We start from the raw sequence: 24,872 nt of genomic DNA on the forward strand, positions 1-24,872 counted from the left end.
AAAAAGTGTGTGCCTGAGATCCCAGCACGAGGAAGGTAGACGGGAGGATCAGCAGTCCACGGTTATCCTCAGCTACGTAACGAGCTGGGTTCCAGCCTGGGCTACAGGAGACCCTGTCTCACTGGGGAGTGGGGGATGGGCACATTGATTTAATCCTAGCCCAGAGGCAGACAGATGGATCTTTGTGACTTGGAGGCCATTTGTCTACATAGCAAATTCCAGGCCAGCCAAGGTGGATAGTAAGACCCTGTCTCAAAAAAAAGAATAAGAGCTGCCACTGTTTGGGTATTTTGTTTCATTTTGTCTATCTTGAGGTACACATTTGTGCACATTTGACCAGTACTCTACCACTGAACCACCTCCCTAGTCCTAGGATTTATTTTGAATTGTTAAGTTTGCTACAGATCCTGAATGGAAATATATTAGTGTAAAATTCAAATGATTGACTTCTCCGAGCTGTTGGTGTAAATGGTATGCAGTCACGTAGTAGAAACCTCTTGATTCCCCCGAGCATGACCTAGCTGTATCATCACCTCCACCTGAGTTATCCATCATCTCTGCACGTTTCTTGCCTGGTGATGTTGCCATAGTCAGGGTCTTCATAGCTTGTGAGTGAAGCCCATTGGCAGGGTGAAAACTGAGTGCCTGTTGGTGTTTCTCCAGGCTCGAGGACTGAAGAAGCAGGTCATTGAGGACTTCATCGCCCAGAACAAGTACCTGCTGGCAGCCCGGCTCACCAGCCAGAGGCTCTTCCATGAACTCTGCCCTGTGAAGAGGTCTCACCGACAGAGGAAGTACGAACTCCAGGCTCTCCCTCTCGCTGAAGTGGGAGGGAGCAGTGGTGTCTTCCTGCAGGGCAGTTAAACTATGATGGGTGAGGTGCCTTAGTCCAGGGTACCCATGCTGAAATAGTAGCATGGGCCACCGTATCTAGCAGATATCTGGAGGACCAGCAGAATGACTCCGCAGGTACAGGCACTGGCTGTCAAGCCTGACCACCTGGGTTTGCTCTCTGAGATCCATGTGACCGAAGGAGAGAATTGATCCACACGCCCCCAGACACATACATTTTCATCTGCCTGGCATCTCATAATTTTATCATGGCCACTCTTGAGCAGGCCCCCACATGTCCCATAGGGTCTCTGCTCCCATCCGTTCCCTTATTCTTCTGTCTGTTCCCCACACATCTACCATTAATCTCTTCCAAACCCGGCCACATCAAGTTGCTCCACCCTCTTTTCCTCTCCTACAGCACTTCATTCAAGTCTGCTCAAACATCAGATGGCATTTCCTGGTCTGCATGAGCGCAACTTCTGCCCCATACCAGCCTCTTCTGTCCTCTTTTCCTCACTGCACTTAGCAGTGCTCATTATGTATGTGTCCGTGTGTCTGGTGTCTGTTTTCCCCACTAGAACAAGGTAGGGATGTTGCCCGCAAGCTCAGTAAATGTTCGGAGAATGAATAAATGAATGCTAGGCTCCCATCAGAACCTTGCAGAGGCAGCCCCTTCAGAAGGAAGTTTGGTCACCTCTGCCCTAAGATAGATTCAGCCACCCCTCCATGGGAGAGGAGAACAGGACATATGGCTTCTGAAAACTTCCTCACATAGACAGGTCTCCTCTTTTCTTAGCAGCCCTTGCCAGGCCTGACCCTGCCTGGGGATTAGTTCTAGGACCTTCTCTCTTGTTCCTGTGCAGGTACTGTGTGGTTTTGCTGACCGCCGAGGCTAGCAAGCCAAGCGAACCCTTTGAAGCCTTCCTGTCATTCGCATTGGCAAACACTCAAGACACGGTGCGGTTCGTGCATGTCTACAGCAGTCGGCAGCAGGAGTTTGCCAGCACATTGCTACCAGACAGCGAGGTGTTCCAAGGACAGTCAGGGGTAAGCCAGGGCCCCCCAAATCTCACCCACATCCCTCCTGTCTTGGGAGTGCTGAATACAGAGTGCAAACATCTGAAAACCTCTGAGACCAGACTGAAGTCTTGGGTTTTTTTGTTGTTGTTGTTTTTTGGTTTTTGGTTTTTTTTTTTAGTTTTTCGAGACAGGGTTTCTCTGTAGCTTTGGAGCCTGTCCTGGCACTAGCTCTTGTAGACCAGGCTGGCCTCGAACTCACAGAGATCCGCCTGCCTCTGCCTCCCGAGTGCTGGGATTAAAGGTATGCGCCACCACCGCCCGGCCCAGACCGAAGTCATAATCAGATCTTCATCTTTCACTTAGCCACATCCCCATGTGGGCCCCAGTCCTCCCTGGAAAGCAGCCTTCCTCTGGTCTGGCGCCATCCCAGCTGAGCCATCTCGGCCACTTGCCATGAGAGAAGGTTGAGGTGTGTCAGCCTTTTCCAACAACTTTTCCTAGGGTCAGGTGTGGAAGTGTAGAACTCTAGAGGCCCCGATCTCCAACTCTCAGAGCCCTGCTAGCATGCTTGGAAACCTCTCCGTCCTCACATGCTCTGCTGGCATCATCACACACACACATATCCCAGAAGCCTACGGTTCTTTCTGGAGTGAGGATTGGAGTTTGGTGATAGAGTGTTTGCCTGAAATGCGGGAGAGTCTGGGTTTCATCCCAGCACACAGAAAGGAAAGAAATGACCACCTTCTCTGTTGTCATTCGGTTGTCATAGAAATGCTCTCTGCAAAGCCAAGGCTCCTTAACTGTAACATTGTGTCAGATGCTGCCCTACAAAATTTGTTGAAAGAAAAAAGATTTAGAATTTTGACAGAGGCTTTGGAAAGTCACTTTAAGAACTGTTACTCTTGCCAGGTGCAGCGGGATATGCCTGTAATCCTAGCACTCAGGAGGTAGAGGCAGGATAACAAAATTTCAGGCCAGCCTGGGCTACAGGAGATCCTGTCTCAAAAAAAAAAAATTTTAAAAAATAAAACAAGCAAAAATTAGACTGGGAGGTGGGTCCATGGATAAGAATACTGGCTGGGGATGGAGAGATGGCTCAGAAGTTAAGAGCACTGACTGTTTTTCCAGAGGTCCTTAGTTCAATTCCCAGCAACCACATGGTGGCTCACAACCATCAGTAATGAGATCTGGTGCCCTCTTCTGACCTGAAGGCATACATGCAGGAAGAATCCTGCATACATAATTAATAATAAAGCCTTTAAAAAAAAAAAAAAAGAATACTGGCTGTTCTCGGAGAAGACCTGGGTTCTATTTCCCGCACCCACACGGAGGCTCACAATTACCTGTAATTCCAGTTCAGGGGATCTGGTGTGTTCTTCTGGCCTCTGAGGGTTCCTGAACGCACATGGTACACATAAACTCATACAGGCACACACACATACACATAAAAATAATAAATATATTTTTATACTATTTTTGAGCTTATTTAATTACATTTCTCCCTTCCCTTTTCTCCCTCCAAACCCTTTCATATACCCCTTGCCACTCTGCTTCAAATCCATGGCCTTTTTAAAAATTGGTTGCTATTGCACATATATTTGTATATACATATATTCCTAAATATGACCAGTTCACATAATACTACCTTTATATTATGTTTTCAGGACTGACTGTTGGGTACTGCACAACCAATTGGTGTGTTCTTCCCTGGGGAAGGCCACCTCTCCCATTCTATGAATAGATTTTTTTTTCTTTTTTTTTTGGTTTTTCGAGACAGGGTTTCTCTGTAGCTTTGGTGCCGGTCCCGGAACTAGCTCTTGTAGACCAGGCTGGCCTCGAACTCACAGAGATCCGCCTGCCTCTGCCTCCCGAGTGCTGGGATTAAAGGCGTGCGCTAGATTTTTTTTTAAAGATTATTTATTATGAATACAGTGTTCTGTCTGTCTGTATGCCTGCAGGCCAGAAGAGGGCACCAGATCTCATTACAGATGACTGTGAGCCACCATGTGGTTTCTGGGAATTGAACTCAAGACCTCTGGAAGAACAGTCAGTGCTCTTAACTGCTGAGCCATCTCTCCAGTCCCATGAATAAATTTTCTAAACAAGCAAAAAATAATTAAACTATTGTAAGAAGACCAAAGTTTGAGATATCTTGAGCCTAGGAAATTGAGGCCAACCTAGGCAACATAATTAGAGCTCTTCTCAAACAATATTAATTACTGCACTAAGGATGCGGTTCAGTTGGTAAAGTGCCATCTGACATGCTCAAAGCCCTGGGCTCCCTGCCTGCTGCAGTTTAGTCGGGGATGCTGGTGAGATAGAGGCAAGCAAGTTGAGGGGCGTCCTCACAAGAGCACGGTGAGTTTGAAGAGTAATGGTGCAGCTTACTTTTTTTTTTTTTTTTTTTATGTATAAGATCTAGGTGTGTAAGTCCAGACTGGGCTAAATTCTCAATCCTCCTGCCTCAGCCTCCCGGGGGTTGGGATTCCTGGTATCATTCTATCCTGATGCTCTTGACACTCCAAATGGTTCTTCTCCTTTTCTCCCAGGTGTCCATCTTGGAGAGGCGAAACACAGCAGGAAGGGTGGTATTTAAAACCCTGGAAGATCCCTGGACGGGCAGTGAGAGCGACAAGTTCATCCTTTTGGGTTATCTTGACCAGCTTCGGAAAGATCCGGCCTTTCTCTCCTCTGAAGCTGTCCTTCCTGACCTGGCCGATGAACTTGCCCCTGTGAGCATCTCGGTTGGGAAAGATGGGCCATCAGGAGGGGCAGGGTGGACAGAGCAGGGATCCAAAGAAGCACTATGTTGGGAAGTGTGGGGCCTCCCTCTGGGCCCAGTCCTGACCACTGCCCGTTTCCTCTCTGGCAGGTGTTTCTTCTCCGCTGGCTCTACTCTGCTTCTGATGCCCTCTCGGACTGGTGGGAGAGCCTGCTCCACAGTAACTGGTAGGAGCTTCTGGGGTTCCCAGTGACAGTTTCCTTTTCCTTTTTTTTTTTTAAGATTTTTTTTTTTTAAGATTTTTATTTATATATTTATTATGTATGCAACATTCTGCTTCCATGTATGCCCACATGCCAGAAGAGGGCACCAGATCTCATTACAGATGGTTGTGACCCACTATGTGGTTGCTGGGAATTGAACTTAGGACCTCGGGAAGAGCAGCCAATACTCTTAACCACTGAGCCATCTCTCCGGCCCCAGTTTCCCTTTTCTTGCTTTACTTTTTAGTATTTACTGACTGGTACCTCTTGCTGGGAAGGAAGGACCACCCCAGCTGTCCTCCCTGTCAGCAGAACTGACAACTGAAGCTCACTGTGACACCCCCTGTTCTTTTTTTTTAAGATTTATTTATCATTTACTTATTATTATTTATCATATATACATTGTTCTGCCTGTATGTTTGCCTGCACACCACAAGAGGGCATTGGATCTCTTTGTAGATGGTTGTGAACCACCATGTGGTTGCTGGGAATTGAACTCATAACCTCTGGAAGAGCAGTCAATGCTCTTAACTTCTGAGCCATCTCTCCAGTCCCCGATACCCTCTATTCTATCTGAGCCATATTGCTCATTCTGGCCCCAGAAGAGTCAGGTAGACTGACATCACTGAACAGACTCTGTAGCCACCAATAGATAACCTTGGTGGCAGAAAGTCCTTCCCTGTGTACAATTTAAGTTCTTCATCTCCTGTAGAATGTTTTAGACATAGTCTAAAGCCATCTTCCAGAAGGCAGTCTCCCCCTCCCCCACCCCAGAAACAGCCTGTCCTGTGGTTGTATTTCCTGATGAAAGGCTTTTGGTCTGGGACTTTCCTCCTGAGACAGCGGCTGTGCCGCTAACACAGCTGCCCTTGCTTTTAGGCGAGAGATGATGCCGCTTTTGTCCCTCATCTTCTCAGCCCTCTTCATACTCTTTGGCACTGTCATCGTCCAGGCTTTCAGGTAAGTCTAGGGACTATCAGTGGGAGCCCCAATCTGCCATGGTCATTTATACCCCTAAAAAAGAAAGAAAGAAAGAAAAATAACTTCTGTTTTCATTCTTTAGCGACTCAAATGAAGAACGAGAGTCACAGCCTCCAGATAAAGAAGAAGTCCCTGAGAAGGCCGGGAAGACTGAGCCAACTTTCACCAAAGAGAACAGCAGGTTCTTCCCACACAACACACACTTGCCTTTGGTTTCAAAGAGTGTGTAGGATGGGTAGTGTAGAGGGTCAGAGAGTCGCAGTGCTGGGGATCAAACATGAGCTAGACAAGTGCTCTCACCGAGCAACATCCTAGCCCCCAACTCTGAAATAACCCAAAGTGTGAAACTCAGTGGCCAGCAGCATAAAGCCACACATAGAGTGTTCTGTGGCAGCCAGTCATGGTGGCACACACCTTTAATTCCAGTACCTGGGAGGCAGAGGCAGGCAAATCACTGTGAGTTTTATATAGTGGGTTCCAGGCCAGCAGGACTACATATTGTGATCTCATCTCAGAAAAGAAGAAAACAGTTCTGTGCCTCGTCGGGGAGTCAGAAGACCAGCTTCAGGCTGAGGTGTATGCACAGACGTAGATGTCATGTTTTGACCATCTCTTGTACCTCATTGCATGTTTGCACATCTTATAAAATGGGAGGGGGACTCTAAAAATCCAAACCATTCTTATTCTCAGGCATTCTGTGGCTGCGGGTGGGGGGGTGTTTAGGTTTTTACCCTTTAGGGACCAGAAATATCAAATCCCCTAGAGCTGGAGTTCGAGACTGTATGAAGCCTCTGGAAGAACAGTAGTGCACACTCGTGACCCCTGAGTAGTCTCTTCGGCCCTTTCCCGGACATCCCGAATAAGGGGAAAAGTCACTGCTGCCCATGGTTAACACATATAGATACAGGACTGACAGACTGAGTGCCGTGTGATTTCAGATTCACCATCCCAGCATCCGTAATGGAAACAGGAAGTGATAGGAGACCTATCTGGCCCAAGGGAGGTGGTAAATGAGCCAGAAGCTGGGGGTAGCCTGTCCCCATGATTCATAACTGCTGATATCCCCAGGAAAGAACTGGTCTAAGCTAACAACAGACTGAACATTTGTGGCCTCCTTCGCTCTGACATACAGCTGCCTTTGCGCCACTTGAAAAGCTCCATGAAAAGGGCTGCTGCAAGCCAGGCCACCCGTGGAGCAGGGCCACCCTGTGCAGCCAGCAGGGCAGAGTCAGCGCCTACTAGCCGGGAGGCATGTGCTCCACTGGTCTTGTTTTGTTCAGGCTTATGGAAGAGTTTGAATGTTCGTTCTCAGCCCAGGCTGTCCTCAGACTCAGCACACAGTTGAGGCTTGCCTCTCATCCTGCCTTTTCTGCCTAGCCGCTAGGATTGCAGCATGTGCTACCATGCCTGGCTTCCACTGGTTTCTACTCCCCCGTCCTGATAGTCTCTAATTCCTCTGTATTTCTCCACAGCAAGATTCCTAAAAAAGGCTTTGTAGAAGTAACTGAACTCACAGATGTGACATACACCAGCAACTTGGTTCGCCTGAGGCCAGGCCACATGAATGTGGTCCTCATTCTGTCTAATTCCACCAAGACAAGCCTGCTGCAGAAATTTGCTTTAGAGGTCTACACATTCACCGGGTAAGCAGGGTGCCTGTGTGTGCACTCAATTGTGTGTTGTGCGGTTTGTGTGTGCGTACATCTTTTAGCATGTGCGTGTGTGCCTAAAGAGTGAAGATACTCCAATTGGGATAAAAGATATTGGAAGACAGTCTCTCATTTTCCCACTTGAGGGGCAGGATTTTATGTCCTTCCCAAGCCAGACACCTGCCATCATTGCGGAACTTCTCTTGACTTTTGTTGTTTGGTTTTATTTATTTATTTTGGTTTTTTGAGACAGGGTCTCTCTGCTAGCCTTGGCTGTCCGGGAACTGTAGACCAGGCTGGCCTCAAACTCACAGAGATCCACCTGCCTCTGCCTCCCAAGTGCTGGGATTAAAGGTGAGCGCCACCATACCCGATTTGATCTGGTACTTTCTGTGTAGCCCTGGATGTTCTCAAACTCAGAACAATTCTTCTGCCTCTACCTTCCAAGTGCTAGGATTCTGGGCATACCACTCCACACACCTCTCCCCTCTCCCCTCTCTCCATGTCTTCATGGTTCTGAACAGAGGAATATGAGCACCCCACACACACCCCACCACCCCAGCTCCACAGAAATGCCAGCACAAGCCTTTCCTGCTGTTGAACCCTGTCCAGAGCTGAACACACCTCCCCCCAGAAGCCTGCAGCTAAGCTCCCTTCCTGAACCCCGGTCTCTCTCCACAGGAGCAGCAGCCTCCACTTCTCCTTCCTCAGTGTGGACAAACACCGCGAGTGGCTGGAGTACCTGCTGGAGTTTGCTCAGGACGCAGCCCCGATCCCAAACCAGTATGACAAGCACTTCATGGAGCGGGACTACACTGGCTACGTGCTGGCCCTGAATGGCCACAAGAAGTATTTCTGCCTTTTCAAGCCCCTAAAGACAGTGGACGAGGAGGCTGTGGGCTCCTGCGACCCTGACTCCTCCAAAGGGAAACCCCCCTGTGGCCTCGCGCCCAAGCCCCTCAAGGGCAAGCTCAGCAAGTTGTCCTTGTGGATGGAGCGCCTGATGGAAGGTTCCTTGCAAAGGTTTTACATCCCATCGTGGCCTGAGCTAGACTGAGACATGGACTCTTCAGGTTTTTAACGTGCCCTAGGAACAGGGATTTTCAGGGGAGTCTAGGTTTTAGATTTCTCTTCTTGAGCAATGGCTAGAAGACCTTTCCTTTGTCACCTAGGAGGTTTGATCCCTAGATGACACTCTTTCCTTTGTCACCTAGGAGTAAAACACGTCGCAGGTTTGATTCCTAGATGACACTCTTTCCTTTGGGTTTTCTCCTCCCGTATGAATGCCGCACTATTTAATAGACCGCTCATCCCCTCTTCTTTGCTGTCCCTGTAACATGCTCACACCACCCTGTCTTTAGGTTGGAGAAACCCAGGGCTTGACCTTGAGTCATGCCTGAACAAACCTCAGGATCCTCAAGAACCGGTCATGCAGGGTGGGTCACTATACCCCCCAACCCCTCCCCTGTAGGCTCCTGATTTGGCCCCTGCCATGCTTCTGCCAAGGCGACAGGCCACCACAGTTTCTAGGTCCTGCATCTTCAAAAGAGGCCTAGTTCTAAGCAATTTTACATGTGACTGTCTTCTGGGAGCAAGCATTGAGAAGTATATTTTGGGGGTATCCCCCACAGCAGTTGGCCAGTCAAACTTTGAAAGGAAAGGGCTGAGCGGTGGATGGGGGGTAACATTTCCATTTGGTCTTCCCCACCAAGAGAAGGGAGGGTTGAACACTGACTGGAGTCGCATAGCCCTGTGGTCCTTCGTGAGCATCCCTTGTTCCTCATCTCTGTCCCCTCTCTACACGCCCATGTAAGCCCCATCATAGCCAGGACAGAGTCTGCCTAGCCAGAAGCACTGTAATGACTGAGCCACTGACCTGTCTCCAGATGCCTTTCTGCCTCTGTGGATTTTAGAGTTTGGATACTAGGAGCCATAACCTGTGGTCTTATTCTCTGAGCGTAGATAAGCTGCTATAGAACCAATAGATTTTTAAGATGACGCCAAGAGCCAGGTGCAGGAGCCTTCCTGCCTGACTCGCTCTCAAATGAAATGCCGGGCGTGTCTTCGTACCAAGGAACCTGACCTCTCTGACAATTGCATTTTGAACATTGTTGTCCCCAAAGTGCTGAATTTTCACGTTGTCTCTTGTGACTGTGAGCTGAGACTTGCTCCGGATCCCTGTCTGGCAGGCAGCTAGCTTCCTACTTCTGGCCTGCATTTTGGCGTCTCGGCTTAATCGTTTCCTCCTTCCCTTATTGCTGCTTCCTGCTGCCAGATCAGATCCATCAAATCCAGCTCGCCTGGCTCCACGCACCTCAGGCTCAGGGCCGGATCATGTTCACCCATTCAACATGCCCTTTGTGTTTAGGGCCAGACCACGGCCACACGTGGTGTGTTCTACTGTCAAGCAAGTGCCCTTTTGCAAAGTGAAGGGCACAGATCAGGGACAGGACATTCACTCAGTTAGTATTCTCTAATCATATTTGCTTTGAACCAAGCACCTCGGATCCTGACTACTTTAAACACTGAGCTCCAGTGGTAAGTGATGAACTCTCTGAGCCCAGGACCCTCTGTAGTTTTCAAAGAATCTTTAGCTTTATTAAAAAATAAAGAAATCACTGCCAGGCTTCATTCTTCCATCTGGCCCTCTAGAAGTACACGCTGACTCAATGCTGCTTCTCGTGCACTTGGCCCAGCTAGAAAGCGTGAAGGAATCACTTGGCTCCTCAGTGCCCAGTCCTCAGAGTGTGTTTCTGGAGACTGGGGGTGAGCTGGGGTAGAGCACGTGCCTAGCGTGTGCAAGGCCTGAGTTCCATCCCTAGTATCACATACACAAACGTGTTTGGTTTGGATTTATTTTTTGGTTTTGTTCTGTTTTTTTTTCCTTTATTTTTATGGTGGGGCTCCTCTCGTGAGTATGTTGTAACTCATTCATAGATTTTTGTCTTTATGTTTCTGGAATTGATAAAATTCCTTGATGTGGCCGGGTGGTGGTGGCGCACGCCTTTAATCCCAGCACTCGGGAGGCAGAGGCAGGCGGATCTCTGTGAGTTCGAGGCAAGCCTGGTCTACAAAGGGAGTTCCAGGACAGGCTCCAAAGCTACAGAGAAACCCTGTCTCGAAAAACCAAAAAAAAAAAAAAAAAAAAAATTCCTTGATGTGTAATTTCTGAAAGCCAAAAAACTCCCCAGATATTTGTTCTTTTTCAAAACTGTACCAAGAAGATAAACACCCGCCATTGGGGATGTTCCCAGCAAACCTGAGTCCAGAATGCCTGCAGATCTGATAGGGGTGGTGTCACTAAGGGTGCCACGGAGCTTTGGTTTGGTTGCTTGCTTGCTTGTTTTGAGACAGGGTCTCACTATGTAGCCCAGGCTGGCTTCCAACTCAAGCTCTTCCTGCCTCAGCCTCCCAAGTCCTGGGGTTACAGGCATGCGCCACAAGTCTGCCTGTGACAGATCCAAGTCTTTCTTCCTGAATGTTGTTTCCATGAATTGTTTGTTTTTGTGTCAAATATGAGCTGCTTTCATGCTCAGTCGAATGCCAAGGTTTCTTGTCCTAATGAATGTCATATCACAAGACCCAATTTCAGTTGAGACATTGCTGTTTGAGGAGGTGGGCGTCTGCCCGAGACCACCTGCCTGCAAATCATGTTCAGTAGATGGGGCGTAGCGGCCTCCTTAGTCTCTGCGGAAGACTTCCTGCCACTCAGGGACAGCTGCCATTTGTCCACTCTAAAGAATTTGCTTGTTTTCAGATGGGTGAGTCTCCTCGTTCACAGCCTTTTATGTAGTGCTAAGTCATTTGCAGCCACCACCATGTTTCCCTGGCGTTAAAATAAAATAAAATGGGTCTGACCCACTTGCTTCGCTTGGGCTAGGGTGGAAAGCAAGCACTCAGCTCTGTTTTGTTTTCAAGGTGGAATTCCATATTGGGGCTGGAGTTCAGTGAGAAAGCATTTGCCTAGCGCATGTGAGGCCCTTGGTTCTGATTTCCAGAGATGAGGGAGGAAAGTCAGGCAGAACCCCTTAAATATTGTTACAAGGAGCCAGGTGTGTTGGCACACGCCTATAACCTCAGCACTCAGGAAGCAGAGGCAGGAGGATCAGGATCGGGAGCTCAGGGTCATCCTTAGCATGAACAGGTAAAACCAGCTTGAGCTGAGACCAGGTTGGGGTGTGACACAGAGGCTTCTCTAGTGCGCCCGAGGCCCTGAGCACCACAAAGTAAGTAGACAAGCAAACAGCGGAATAAGGAGAGGATGGAGGTGAGATGCGGTTTGTGTCCGCGCGTCTGGCATCACGCTTGGAAACAGGCAACACGGCAGTGCCGACTGTGCCGTGGTGTCTGCTAGGAAAGATGGCTGCACCTGGGAGACGGCCTGAGAGGAAGGGGAATGTTTTGCACTTTTGATACTATTAAGAACAAATAACTTATTTGGCAAATCATGTCTTTTTATGTTTACGTTTTTATTTTTCAGTTTTGTTTGTTTTTGGGTTTTGTTTTTGTATTGTGAACAGGCACTAAAGCTACTGTTATTTTGTTTTAAGAATATTACAGATTGGAAACAAATAAACTATTTTGATGTGTGATGGCTCTGGGGCACCTCTGGAATTGCAAGATGATTTCATCAAGGGTGCACTGCTGCCTCTCAGGCACAGCAGGCTTGGGGGATGGCTTGGGAAGAAAATTAAGGGTAGAAGGCTCATCGGTTGAGAGTGCTTACATTGCAGAGGACTTGGGTTCAGTTCCCAGCACCCACTAGTGGCTCACAGCCGCCTGTAGCTCCAGTTCCAAAGGACCCTACACCCTCTTCTGAACTTCTCAGGCCCCTGCACACATGAGGTACACATACACTCAGGCACACTCGAAGTTAAATAAATGTTTTAATGTTAAAACGGAAAGAAACACAGGCTGTTTGGGTTGACCTTCTAAATTGTCCTTATTTGTGGCCAGTGACGACACATCACAGAAAACGTCCTTTAGTCCGTGCACTGCTCGCAAGTCCTTAAGGCTTTGTCGTGACACAGACTCAGACAGTCGTCACTTTGGGGAGAGCACACAGCATCTCAAACAGTAGGTTAGCTGCTAGGAGGGCCGTGTTGCCTAGGAAGGAGGAAGAAATGCTCTGGAGACTGCTTGCCGCCCTGAAGCCCAGTCTCCCGGACCCTAGCCTGCTTCTGAGCCATGGCTGCTGGGTGCTGGGTGCCTGTGAACAGGCCTTCGCCCCGCCAAGCATGGAGCCAGTATGAGAATTCTGAGGGATGTCTATACTGGTGCAGGTGCTGCTCATAGCCCATCCTCAGGCCAGTAGGTCTGACTGGAAGCTTGCTTTGTTTGTTTTTGTTTCAGTTAGAATTAGAGGGATGATGCCTGCTTTGCCCAGGTGTCAGCTGTAGCAACTCCACTTCCTGTAAAACATGCTTTGCAAATTCACTTCTCAGGGAAATATCAAAGGGAGATGTGACCAAGCCACCCTGTCACTAAACAGCAGGCTGTTGGCTTCCTCTCCACTAACAACACCTGGGACCTCCCAGGGGTTTTGTTTGGTTCATTAGCTGACGCTCCTTACATTTGCCTCTGGACATTGATTCTCCGTAGGGTCCCTGAGGTAAACCTGGAGACCTAACTCACCAGATGAATCTGACTTAGACCAACAGCTGCCTGTAGATCATGCTTGTCTCTGCACTCACCTGAGAGGTCATACGGTGGGGAGACTTCCACAAGATCGCAGCCCACCACATTCAGGCCTTGACAGCCCCGGATGACCTCCAAGGCCTGTCCACGGTGGAAGTGACAGTCATTGCCAATGCAAAACAACCGGCGGTGGCATAGATAACTCTCCCCTGCCCGAGACACATGCTCACTACAGCCACGCTGGTGGGCCTCCCAGGGCACAGCTCACAACACACACAGTCCCTCTCAAGGGCCTCCTGGTGTGATGGTGGTGGAGTAAAACAAGTCAGGCAATGTCACATTTCCAAACCCTTGAGACAAGCAGCCTACAGGAGACAGTCTGAGTGGGGAAAGGCTTCCCGTGGTACAGACGCTTCAAGAGACTGGCAGAAGAAATGACTAAGCATTCTGGTTCAAGAGACTGGCAGAAGAGATGACTAAGCATTCTGGGCAGAGACACAGGCTAAGGCACAGGCACAAGAAAGGCCCAAGTAGATGGATATTGCCCAAGGTGGCATTAGGAACAGGTACAAAGGCAGTTGCCTTGTCTAAAGTTTCCATCCTGAGCGTAAAAAGCTCCAGAAATGCTTCTGACCGGACAGGGAATGGCTGTGGGCAATGGTTGTGAGCATCCTCCTTTCTTAGAAGATGCAGATGTGTGTAATTCACTTACACCTTGAGCAACCTGCCGTTCATACCCTTGGCTCCAAGAACGGGGTAATGAACAACGGAAAGGTCCTGTTCCCTCCCTTGTCGATCTCAGCATAGCTCATCAGGCTTGACTCCAACATGCCCCAGCCACCCGGAGCCGTTCTCCATGTGCATGCTTGATTAATTTAGCCATAAGCAGCTTGGTGCGTTGTGTTTTGTCTTGGCGCTTAGAATAGTATATAGAGCTTTGTTCGCGCTAAGCCTGTGTGCTGCTACCGAGCTATGCCGCCAGCCCCAATGTTCAGTGTTCTTTTTTTTTTTTTTTTTTTTTTTTTTTTTGGTTTTTCGAGACAGGGTTTCTCTGTGGTTTTGGAGCCTGTCCTGGAACTAGCTCTTGTAGACCAGGCTGGTCTTGAACTCACAGAGATCCGCCTGCCTCTGCCTCCCGAGTGCTGGGATTAAAGGTGTGCGCCACCACCGCCCGGCTGTTCAGTGTTCTTAAGAGGGGACACTACAAAATGATCCCCATGAATTGACTATAGACAAACTAGAGGCAGAAAGAATAATAAAGGCTTCTCAGAGCTCTCAGGATGGTCCCATAGCTCAGGGGTAGAGCACTTGCTTAGCATGGGTGAGGCCTGGGTTTAGTCCCTAGCTACAAAACAAGAAATTTGAAAGTCACAGACAAGCAGTGCCTGTCCACTGAATACCCAAAACTTCAGCCAGTCCTGAGAACATACTCGGGCCTGCCAACCTCATGATCTGTGAAATGAGGTTATGGTCCACAGATTTCATGCTCAAGAACCACACAGTCCAGTTTTGGTTTTTTAATCTCTTAATGCTTTAAGTAAATTTACAATTTTGTGTTGGGCACTGTCCACAGCTATCCTCAGCCAAATTGGGCATGTAGCCCCTAGGCCATAGGTTGTACACATCCAGGTGCTGTGTCTTTAAAATCCTGCCTGAGTGGTGTGAGCCCTTCATCCAGCAATCAGAAGTCAAGTTAGAGGCCTGCCTGGGCTATATAATTCAAGGCAAGACTGAACCCTGCAGCCTTGGGTGAGCTAGCCGGGGTAATGCTGGAGAGCTTGCCCAGGTGGTGAGGATGCAGGAGAGCAGGCAGGCTGATCAACTCAGCTACCACCCAGGTCCCAATCCAGGGCTGTGAGTTGGCCCACCCCAACATCCACCCTATCTATGAACTGCAGGAGCAGGTCAAGGGGGCGGTCCTACAGATCTGAAGCTGCAGGACCTCTGCAATACAGGGCAGCGATGGGATCATCCAAGAGGAGTGCCAGAGATGGTCCAGTTTTGACAGTGTAGCAGGAGCCGGAGGGCTCGACCCAGACCAGTGATTCATCGCAGTGAACGTTTGCAAGTTAAAATGCGTGGGCTAAAGGATGTGCTGTGTGACTCACTGGGACACACTGAAGCTTCCATGAGGTTTTTGGTGGCAGAAGGGTTGTAAGAGCAGAGGGCAGATGTGATGACGGGGAGATGAGAGGAGTGGGGTTGGGGTACATGGTGTGAAAATGACAAAGAATCACTAAAAAGTTAAAAATAAAACACACCCTCTAGGGCTGGGAGGGTGGCTCAAGTGGTTAAGAGTGCTGTTGCTTTGCGGAGAATCCAAGTTTGGTTTCCAGCACCAACATTAGGTGGCTTACAACTACCTGTAAATCCAGCTTCTAGGAGGATCTAGTGTTCTTTCTGACCTCTGGGAATCTGCACACACACACACACACACACACACACACACACACACACACAGAGGCATGGACAAGGGGCAGGCATATACATTAAAAGAATATCCACTGAGCAAACCCACTTACCTGACTAGGGGTGAGCCCAGCAATTTCCGGTGTCCCTGTTCCCGGGGCATAGGCAGGATCCAAGGCATCTATGCCAAAGCTGATATAAAGAGGCTTGTCCGCCATCTGTTGCCTGATCTCCGCCATCAGGGGAACCAATGACTTCATCCAGCAGTCTTCAGCCAGGACCACACGAAAGCCCTGAGGAGGGGCGAGTCAAAGAGCTGGATATCCCAGCTGACCCCATGCTCAGCTTCTCAACACGCATATATCACATCTGACCTCAATTTCTAGGAGGGGAACCACGGTCCCCGCTCTACTGATGAAGTTAGGGAGCAAGGTCAGAGCTGACCTGAGTGTCGGGATCAGGAAAGAGCTTTGCTAAAACCAAGCCTGAGACACTTGGCCACTTAAGACTCCAGGGCAATGGTTCTCAACCTTCCTGTGACCTTTAATACAGTTCCTCATGTTGTGGTGACCCTCAACCATAACTTTTTTCTTTTTTTGTTTTTTTTGGTTTTTCGAGACAACCGTAACTTTTTTCATTGCTACTTCATAACTGTGATTTTGCTACTGTTATGAATTGTAATGTAAATATCTGATATGTGACCTCTGTGAAAAGGTTGTTTGAAAGGAGTCACGATCCACAGATTGAGACTCACTGTTCTAGATGCTTGTGTCCACAACCTTGGTCTTGACACACTCTAAAATCAAGGGATTAGACAGTTGAGACAGCTCAGCTCCGGTAAAAGCCCTTGCTACCAAGCCTAATGACCTGAACTCAAACTCCAAGACCCACACAGCAGAAGGGAACCCACTCCACAATTTGTCCTCTGACCTCCTCACTCCCGCCGTGGCACCCATACGCACACATACAATTAAATGTAATTTAAAGTAATGTAAAATACCTGGGCACGGTGACATATGCCTTTAATTCTAGCACTTGGGAGGCAGAGGCAGGCAGATCTCTGTGCATTCGAGGCCAGCCTGGTTTACAAAGTGAGTTCCAGGACAGCCAAGGCTACACAGAGAAATCCTGTCTTGAAAAAAAAAAAAAAAAGGACCAGAATGTGGTAATACCTTTAATCCTAGTGCTCAAAGGCAGAGGCAGGCAGATCTCTGTAAATTAAAAGGAAGTCTGGTCTACAGAGCGAGTTTCAAGACAACCAGGGACACATCGTGAGATCCTGTCTCAGAAAAAAAAAAAAAAGGGAACTGGGTTGTTTTGTGGGAGCCTTGCATTATGTTTAGACCAGAGCCTTCTGTCTGCTGGGTATTAAAATAAACACTAAGAAGGGATGTCTGGCCTAGACTTAGGTTCACAACAGCCAGCAGCCTCCAGGGGTTTTAACTTCCTACTTCATTCTTTTTTTTTTTTTTTAAAGATTTATTTATTTAAGCCGGGCGGTGATGGCTCACGCCTTTAATCCCAGCACTCGGGAGGCAGAGGCAGGCGGATCTCTGTGAGTTCGAGGCCAGCCTGGTCTACAAGAGCTAGTTCCAGGACAGGAACCAAAAAGCTACGGAGAAACCCTGTCTCGAAAAATCAAAAAAAAAAAAAAAAGATTTATTTACTTATTTATTATGCATACAGTATTGTGTCTGCCTACAGGCAAGAAGAAGGAACCAGATCTCAGAGGTCTCACGTAGCTCGGGCTTGCCGGGAACACAATGGGGAGCTGAGGACGATGTTGGATTCTTGATCCTTGAAGATTGGGGTCACGGGCCTGTGCGGCCACATCTAGCCCCAGCCCCACTTCCTGAACTCGGGTCAAGCCGCTGTGGAATCCCTCTTTGAAAAGGGAGAAGGCACTTTGGGGAAAGAAAGAACACCCAGTCCATCACCTGGCTCCGACTGTATCGGTAGGGGTCCAAGGTCACGGAAGAGCCCCGGATGCCGATCTGCACCACCCGCTTACAGTCCAGCAGTCCCTCGTCCACGCTCCGGCGGAAAGCTGTTCGATGATGGACCTTCTCCCCCAGAGTTTTGTCAGTTGTGTTGGTGTGGGCACCCACGTGCACTAGACCCACGGGGCCATGCCTGATGGCAAAACAGCAGCTCAGAGGTCAAGGGCCCTGGCATCAGTTACCTGCCTTGCATCTCTTCTGGGTTCAGCTCACCTAGCACCTTGAGGAAACCAGGTGGAAACAGATATGACTGGCCCGCCACCAAGAATTTCAGAGAGAAGGACAATGGCACAGGATGGAACTCAGCCAAGGCTGAACCAGAGCCACCTTTTCTCCGGCTAAGGCCCCAACAGGATGTTCAGACTCTGTTCCTCTCCATCAGCTCTGCCAGACACCCCAAATGAACACAGTTCACACACGTGGGATGCTAGGGCAGCTTGAGATGAGACAGACCCCACTCACCCCCAATCAGGATGCTACCCACGTGCCTTCCCACCCCAGTCAGGTTGCTACCCACGTGCCTTCCCACTCCAGTCAGGATGCTACTACCCACGTGCCTTCCCACCCCAGTCGGGATGCTACCCACGTGCCTTCCTGTTGGGATAATCTTTTGCACACTGTGTGAAGATATGTCTCTTTCTGTCCTTCCTCGCCTGCCTAAGGCACCTTCTGATTGGTTTAATAAAGAGCTGAATGGCCAATATTTAGGCAGGAGAGGACAGGCGGGACTTCCAGAAAGGGATAGGAACTCTAGTAAGGAACCTGAGGCTGGAGATTCACCAGTCAGATGTGGAGGAAGTACATATGGTACTGAGGAGCGGTAACGAGCCACGTGGGAGAATGTAGATGAATATAAACAGGTTCATTTGAGTTTTAAGAGTTAGTTTGATACAAGCCTAAGCTAAGCTTTCTACTTAATAAGAAATCTCCAGGAGCTGGTGATACAGTTACACCTTCCCACCCCAGTCAGGATGCTACCCTACTTGCCTTCCCCCAAACAAATTCTGGAGCTCCCACCCACCACTTCCGCCCTTCTTGCTTCTTCCAACTGAATCAGTCAAAACTAACCAATAGCCGGGCGGTGGTGGTGCACGCCTTTAATCCCAGCACTCGGGAGGCAGAGGCAGGCGGATCTCTGTGAGTTCGAGGCCAGCCTGGTCTACAAGAGCTAGTTCCAGGACAGGAACCAAAAACTACGGAGAAACCCTGTCTCGAAAATAAAAAAAAAAAAAAAAAAAAAAAAAACTAACCGATATGCATAGACTTGCATCTATTGAAAAATCTAGTTTTTGTTGTCCAAGCAAGGAGAGGGCCTATGGGGGGAGGGGGCGTGGGGAACAGGACCCCTTGTCAATATTTTTATTAGGATAGCAAAGCAAAACAAACAGAAGGTAGCTGGGGTTGTGTATCTCACTAGGGATTCATTTTCCAAATCAGGGGCCAACTGAAAATGCAGAGTGTGTTTAAGCAGCAGATCTAGGTCAAGAGAAAGGGCTTGATGACTGACAGACACACCTGGAGTCCAGCCTTAGTCCACAGAAACAACCCAGTGGGAAATTTCCAGTTACCCCTGCATCTGAGCCCCGAGTGGTCACATGGTGCCACCTAATAGCCACTGAATCTTATCTCCCGAATGTTGAAACCTTGGGACTTACTTTTTTGCCACTGCTTGCAGTATGGGATAGGTGATTGTGTGGTCTCCACCTGCAGAAAGAAAACAGCCCACATCTACACAAGCCACGGTCCCGAAGTCACCCGACACTGCCACCCTTTCGGGTACGCTGTAGAACTGTATCCACAGCTAAATGGCCATGGGTGTCATTAGAAGGAAAACGCCTTCCCCTGCCATTTAAAGGCAGAGACTGGAGCTGGAGGGATGACTCCGTGGTTGAGAGCACGTGACACTCATCACTCATCTCAGGCAGCTTACAGACCTAGAACTGCAGCCCCCAGGTACCCCAGCTCTGGCCTTCACCGACACCCGTACTCCCTGGCACACACCCACACTCAGACACATAACTGGTTGCATATATCAAAGCTTATGAGTTGTTCAACAAGACAATTCTGACCCACAGTCCTCCCTGTGACAGTGTGAATGGCCTTCGCCTGTACTGTCCCAGATGGTAGCCGAGGAGTCAAAATCCTGTTTCTATTGGCTTTAGTGCACGCGCACACATGTGTGTGTGGTGTGTGCTATGTATGACGGATGGCCTGTGTGTGGAGATCAGAAAACAACTCGGAAGAGTCAGTTCCCTCCTACAGTAATGGTCCAGGGGTCAAATTGAGGTCATCAGGCTTACATGGCAAGGACTTCCACACCCTGAGCCACCTCTATGGCTAAAATGTTTTAATTTTTAATGACGATTTATTTATTTTTATTTTTAGGTGTTTTGCTTGTGCATGTATGTCTCTGCATTGTGTTCATGCCTTGTGCCCTCAGAAGTCAGAAGAGGGTGTCAGATCCTCTGGGACTGGAGTCACAGACAGTTGTGAGCTGCCTTGTGGGTGCTGGGACTGGAATCTGAGTCCCCTGCAATAACAGCCAGTGCTCTTGAGCCCTTTCTCCAGCCCCTAGTACTTACTCATTAATTTTTGCACTGGGGATTGAACTCAGGGCCCCACGCATGCTAGGTAAGTGCTCTGCCACACTAATCTCATATTTTTTTAAGAAGTAATTTTGAGGGCTGGCTGACATGGGTGCTGGGAACTGAACTCAGGTTCTCTGGAAGAGCATTAGCTTTTAACCACAGAGCCATCTCTGCAGACTCAGACAGAAACTGTCTGGTTGTCTTCATCTCCCACTCTCCTTGTAACCTGCCTTTCCAGCACATTCTCTTTCTCTCTTTGTGTCTTTTTTTTTTTCTCAACACGTTTAGTGTCAGGTCCAAAGGAAACTCCACTTCCCCATATTCTGGGGGTTAGACAAAAGCTAGCCCTCCTCAAGAACTTGTGAAACTGGTTCCCTTCTACCAAAAGGAGCCATTTTCCTTATCACTGGCAGAAGGGACACATGGCTATCAGTGGTGCCTATTAATGCATCAGCACAAGTGCTGGTCTCCAGAGACCCTCAGTAGCACAGATACATTTCAGCCTCCGTGCTGGCAAACCAGCTCTTCTCAGCTCTCCTCACCTGATCCCCATCCCAGGCTTCTCCCTCTCACTCATTAGCTTCCCTCCACCTAGCTCCCTATTCTCCCTATTCCCTCTCTCGCTCGCTCTCTTTGTTTTCCTCTCTGGATCTCCCTCTTTCTCTCTTTCTTTTCTGTTTCCTTCCTCCCCTTTTCTCTGCAGGCCACATTTTATCTGTGCTCTGGACTCCTCCCAATGTCTCTGGCTCTCCTCTCTTATCTACAATAAAAACCTTTCCCTTAATCTTACATGTAGCAGCCATGCCATCAGTTTATACATCCAGTGTTGCTTGTACATATTTAGGTATGGAAGAATGGTGTTCTTCGCTGGTACTGTCTTATTTACTTATTTATTTTGAATCTTGTGACTCAGTCTCACTAAGTTGTCCAGGCTAGATTTGAACTCATTCTGCAGTCCAGACTGGCTTTGAACCTGTGGTTCCCCCTGCCTTAGTCTCAGGAGTAGCTAAGATTACAGGCTATCCTATCGAGCGGTTCAGGCCTACAGCAAGGATTAGTATTGATAGCTAGTGATAGTAACAATAGCAGAGTTTTATGGAAGTTTCGAATAGTAGAAGCCCAATAGCGAGCTGGCTAACTGCACAGCCCACCCACAGTGCAGTGAGATCGGCATTGTCACGCTACCTGTTGACAGATGAAGCCAAGCACCTAGGAGCACAGCCCATGAAGCAGCTGCAAGCTGGGCTGAGATGTCAAACACTAGCATCCCTACTGCTGCCAAATCCGGTAACTAGGCCTTCCGAATTGGCAAAAATAAATGGGGACCAAAAAAAAAAAAAAAAAAAAAAATCATGTTGTTTCAACTCGTGAACCAAAGAAGTAGAGTCGAGCAGTGGACCACTGCCCGACTGAAGCAAACCCTGACCAGTTCAGATATATCCTCTGGAGGACAGGCAAGATGGCTCAGCGGGTAAAGGCACCTGCTGCCAAGCCTGATGACCTGTGTTTGATCCCCAGGACCCACACAGTTAAAGGAGAGAACAGACTCTCCAGAGCTGGATTCTTACCTGTATGTGCATGCTGTGACCATGTGGGTACACAGACACACAATAAATGTAAGAGAAAAAAAAACCTGTAACACCAACATCAATTCTCCTAGTCAAACTGGGGCTCGAAGCGAAAGCAGGGGATAGGTCACTATCCTACTTTATTGATCTTGACTGTTGGTTGTTTTTTCTAATGCCCCAGGGCAAATACCCCACTGGCCTTGTCTTAGCTAACCATTTTTTTTTTCCCCAGAGACAGGTCTTACTCTGTTAACTTTCATGCCATTTCTCCCAAAATATTAAATATCCTCTCCCCTAGGATTAAAACGAGTGAATTTGAATGTTCACTTTCCTCCTTCGTCCATCTTCATAGTAGCTTCTCCTTGAAAAACAGCTGCTGACGGGTCTATTTTGAATAACCACCCTCCCCAGAATACCATGAAAAAGCTACAGGTCCCTTGCTAGTAGCCATTACCCAAGGTCAGAGGAATGCAACCAGCTGCTATGACGTTCTGATAGACCTCTCGAATTAGCCGGCAGCTGTCTTGGAGGTTGTAAAGATTGACATTCACGTTGCCTAGATCTGCAACCCTGAGGGACTGGAAAGGGAGGGCTCCCGTGCTGGGGTTGACAGCCCCCAGCATCGCAGATTCCTCTCGGATGCGACGGGGTCCAAATCTAGAGAAGAAGAATCATCCACAGTCATCTGCCGTAGAGCTCTGACCCCTGCTCGCTACGCCTAAAAGGTGCTTATGTCTCCTGACTTTTGAGACAGGCGACGCTGTGCGGTGGGATAGAGTCCATCACCATTGGCAACCTCTTCCCTGAACCTGCACCAAGTAAAAGGATGTCTGGATGTTAGTAGGCATCACTGGGTATAAAACAGACCCCATTGAGAGCCATTAATCTATGTATGTTTGGAGGGGGATTTTTTGGCATGATTTTTTTTTCTCCGTTGTTTGTTTGACAGGGTCTTGCTATGTTACCCAAGCTGGCACAAAGCTCACTGTGTAGTCCAAGACTGCCTCAAACTCTCAATCCTCCTGCCTGGGCCTCCTGAGTGCTGGGAGTACCAGTATGTGTGTATGTCTACCATGGCAGATGAACAAAATTTATGATCATATTCAGTTTATCAGTTTTGCCCTGCTGTAACACAGTATCTGAGGCTGATTTAGCTGTTTGTTGGTTTTAGTACAAAGATGGCTCAGTCAGGAAAGCACTTGTCATATAAGTGGAAGGACCCAGGTTTGATTCCCAGGACCCAGGTCTGATTCCCAGAACCCATATATACCTGCAAGGTGTGGTGGCACCCACTTGAAAACCCAGTACTGGGGATCAGGACAGGAGGGTCAGAAGGGGCTCCCTGACTACCAGTCTAGCTTGTCCACCAGTCTAGCCCACTCAGTGATCTCAGGGTCAGTGAGAGACCCTGTCTTGAACAAGGTGAACCGTGACACCATAGATGACTCAGTGGGGCGTCCTCCAGGCCCCTACCCACATGCATGCACATGAGTATGTGCATGAACTAACTGTTATTTAAGGAGCTGCAGAGATGACTCATGAGTCAGGAGCCCTGGCTGCTCTTGCAGAAGACCTGGGGTTGGTTTCTGACATCCACATGGCAGCTCACAACCGTCCTTAACTCCAGTTCTTGGGGGACCCAACACTGTCCCCTTCTGGCTGTTTAGCACCAGGCAGAGATGTGGTATATACACATTCCTGCAGGCATAAACATGTGTACAAATCAAATAAAAATAAGTATTTATAAAAGTTAAGGGCCAGCATGTGACGCACACTCCACTTTGTTCTTTGCCTGTTTTGCCTTTTCATTGCTGGGGATCAATCCAGGGACCTCAAAAGCTGAATGAGAGCTTTGTTACTCCGCCATACCCCTTCATCCCTAGACTCAAGAGCCCACCCACCACCAATTTATTATACAGCATTAGACAATTAACCTGAGTTTCTGTTTCCTGATGTTTAAAATAATGACGCTGTTATTTATTCCATGCATGATTGTAAGAATTAGATGAGGTCAACTTTGCAAAGAGTCCTGGGTTCATTGACATTTAATAAATGACCGCTTTTAAAATTCAGATGGATACAGTCAGATGTACTGAGCTGAACAGAAACTGTTAATGCTTGCTAATTAAGAAAACAGTCTTTACGTCTCTTTGACTTTGATAGCTAGGGGTTTGGGGAAGCGACAACCAATTCCATTCTCAAATCAGTGGCCCCTGGGATGGAATTAGGGTATGCACACCTACCATCCCAGCAAGGCTGGAGTTTTAGGAACTCCTGGCTTGCTAAACAGCACCCACTGGCCTTTCTGAGCTGCCTGGCTTCTTAGGATTACAGGAGTACACAGAAGCCTCTCTTGACCACTGATGACCCTGGGATATCAGAACTGACCTTTCAATCCTGTGTTAAGCCCTTGGCATTGCTACGGAAGAAGGGAGCCGCCCTCCCTAACTCCAAAAAGACCTGGGTGAAAAGATGCAAGCCCACGTGCCTTCTACACTCCTGCCTACTGTGCCCAACCACGTGTCCCCAGCCCGTGCGCACCTGCCTTACCTTGCCCCGGGCCGGTTGGAAGTCCCCGTGTCCAGAGGCACACCGATGAAGGCGGCATCCAGCCCTTCGGGGGACGACCGCAAGGGCAGGTGCATCATAGAGCAGATGCCCACCAGCTGCACCAGTGACTCGGCGCTGGAGGGCTGGTGATGTGGAGCACCTGAGACATCTGAAGCCTGGCGGGTCCCGGGGCACCCAGGAGAGAGGAGCCCCACAGAGGGACGCCACGTGACCACCCCAGACCCCAGAATCCGGGCACAACTGGAAGTGAGCAGTCGCAGCATGCCGCCTATTGAGGAGCCCAACCTGGCCAGTGTGTCAGCCCCCAGTTGCAAGGCTCAAAGGTCAGGGACGCTCTGGGATCAATGGGACGGGGAGGGCCCCAGAGCCCAAGCGATTCTCCACCTGCCCCACTCGGGACTTCAGCCCCTGTATGGATTGGTCTATGAGCCAGGCTGGGGCTCCCCATTCACGCCCACCTGCCCCACCCCAGGTTTGTCATGCAGGGAGCCCCTCTCCCCGACACACACTTGGCCTCTGACTGTCTCTCCTATTCAGAGTAATTTTGTTTTGCTTTGTTTGTTGTTACTGTGTTGTTTGTTAACAAAGGGTCTCACTCTGCAGCCCAGGCTAGTCTGGAACATGTGTATC

General features: G+C 48.8%; 2 protein-coding genes across 4 annotated transcripts in view; one reads left to right on the forward strand and one right to left on the reverse strand.

Annotated features, from left to right (window-relative positions):
* The window catches only part of Dnajc16 (DnaJ heat shock protein family (Hsp40) member C16), a 32,023-nt gene extending 19,958 nt beyond the window's left edge, over positions 1-12,065 (forward strand). For both annotated transcript variants that reach the window (XM_057784982.1, XM_057784983.1), the window contains 8 exons: positions 664-794; positions 1,698-1,881; positions 4,404-4,586; positions 4,727-4,803; positions 5,719-5,799; positions 5,903-6,001; positions 7,293-7,463; positions 8,151-12,065. In XM_057784982.1, the coding sequence (XP_057640965.1) occupies positions 664-794; positions 1,698-1,881; positions 4,404-4,586; positions 4,727-4,803; positions 5,719-5,799; positions 5,903-6,001; positions 7,293-7,463; positions 8,151-8,526 (1,302 nt within the window). In that variant the 3' untranslated portion in view covers positions 8,527-12,065. The remainder of the gene's footprint in view (positions 1-663; positions 795-1,697; positions 1,882-4,403; positions 4,587-4,726; positions 4,804-5,718; positions 5,800-5,902; positions 6,002-7,292; positions 7,464-8,150) is intronic.
* Positions 12,066-12,501: 436 nt separating this feature from the next.
* On the reverse strand, positions 12,502-24,505 carry Agmat (agmatinase). 2 transcript variants are annotated; one of them, XM_057785502.1, is made up of 7 exons: positions 24,222-24,505; positions 22,126-22,328; positions 19,171-19,219; positions 17,453-17,648; positions 15,629-15,808; positions 13,163-13,247; positions 12,502-12,575 (listed from the first exon to the last, which is right to left on the reverse strand). In XM_057785502.1, the coding sequence occupies exons 1-7, from the start codon at positions 24,503-24,505 to the stop codon at positions 12,502-12,504; spliced, it is 1,071 nt and encodes a 356-aa protein (XP_057641485.1). The 2 variants fall into 2 exon arrangements, with proteins under 2 accessions (XP_057641485.1, XP_057641484.1); XM_057785501.1 differs by having other exon boundaries at positions 19,171-19,243.
* Between the last annotated feature and the right edge of the window lie 367 nt (positions 24,506-24,872).

This window comes from Chionomys nivalis, chromosome 11 (genome assembly GCF_950005125.1).
Source record: "Chionomys nivalis chromosome 11, mChiNiv1.1, whole genome shotgun sequence".
NCBI lineage: Eukaryota > Metazoa > Chordata > Mammalia > Rodentia > Cricetidae > Chionomys > Chionomys nivalis.

Excerpts from the sequence above, each read along its gene's own strand:
- Agmat (XM_057785501.1), bottom strand. The coding sequence starts at position 24,505 with ATGCTGCGACTGCTCACTTCCAGTTGTGCCCGGATTCTGGGGTCTGGG. Across the intron at positions 19,244-22,125 it reads TTGCATTCCTCTGACCTTGG|ATGTGGGCTGTTTTCTTTCT; the intron begins GTAATGGCTACT and ends TGGCTTGTGTAG. Across the intron at positions 15,809-17,452 it reads ACCGATACAGTCGGAGCCAG|GGCTTTCGTGTGGTCCTGGC; the intron begins GTGATGGACTGG and ends GCCCCTCCTCAG.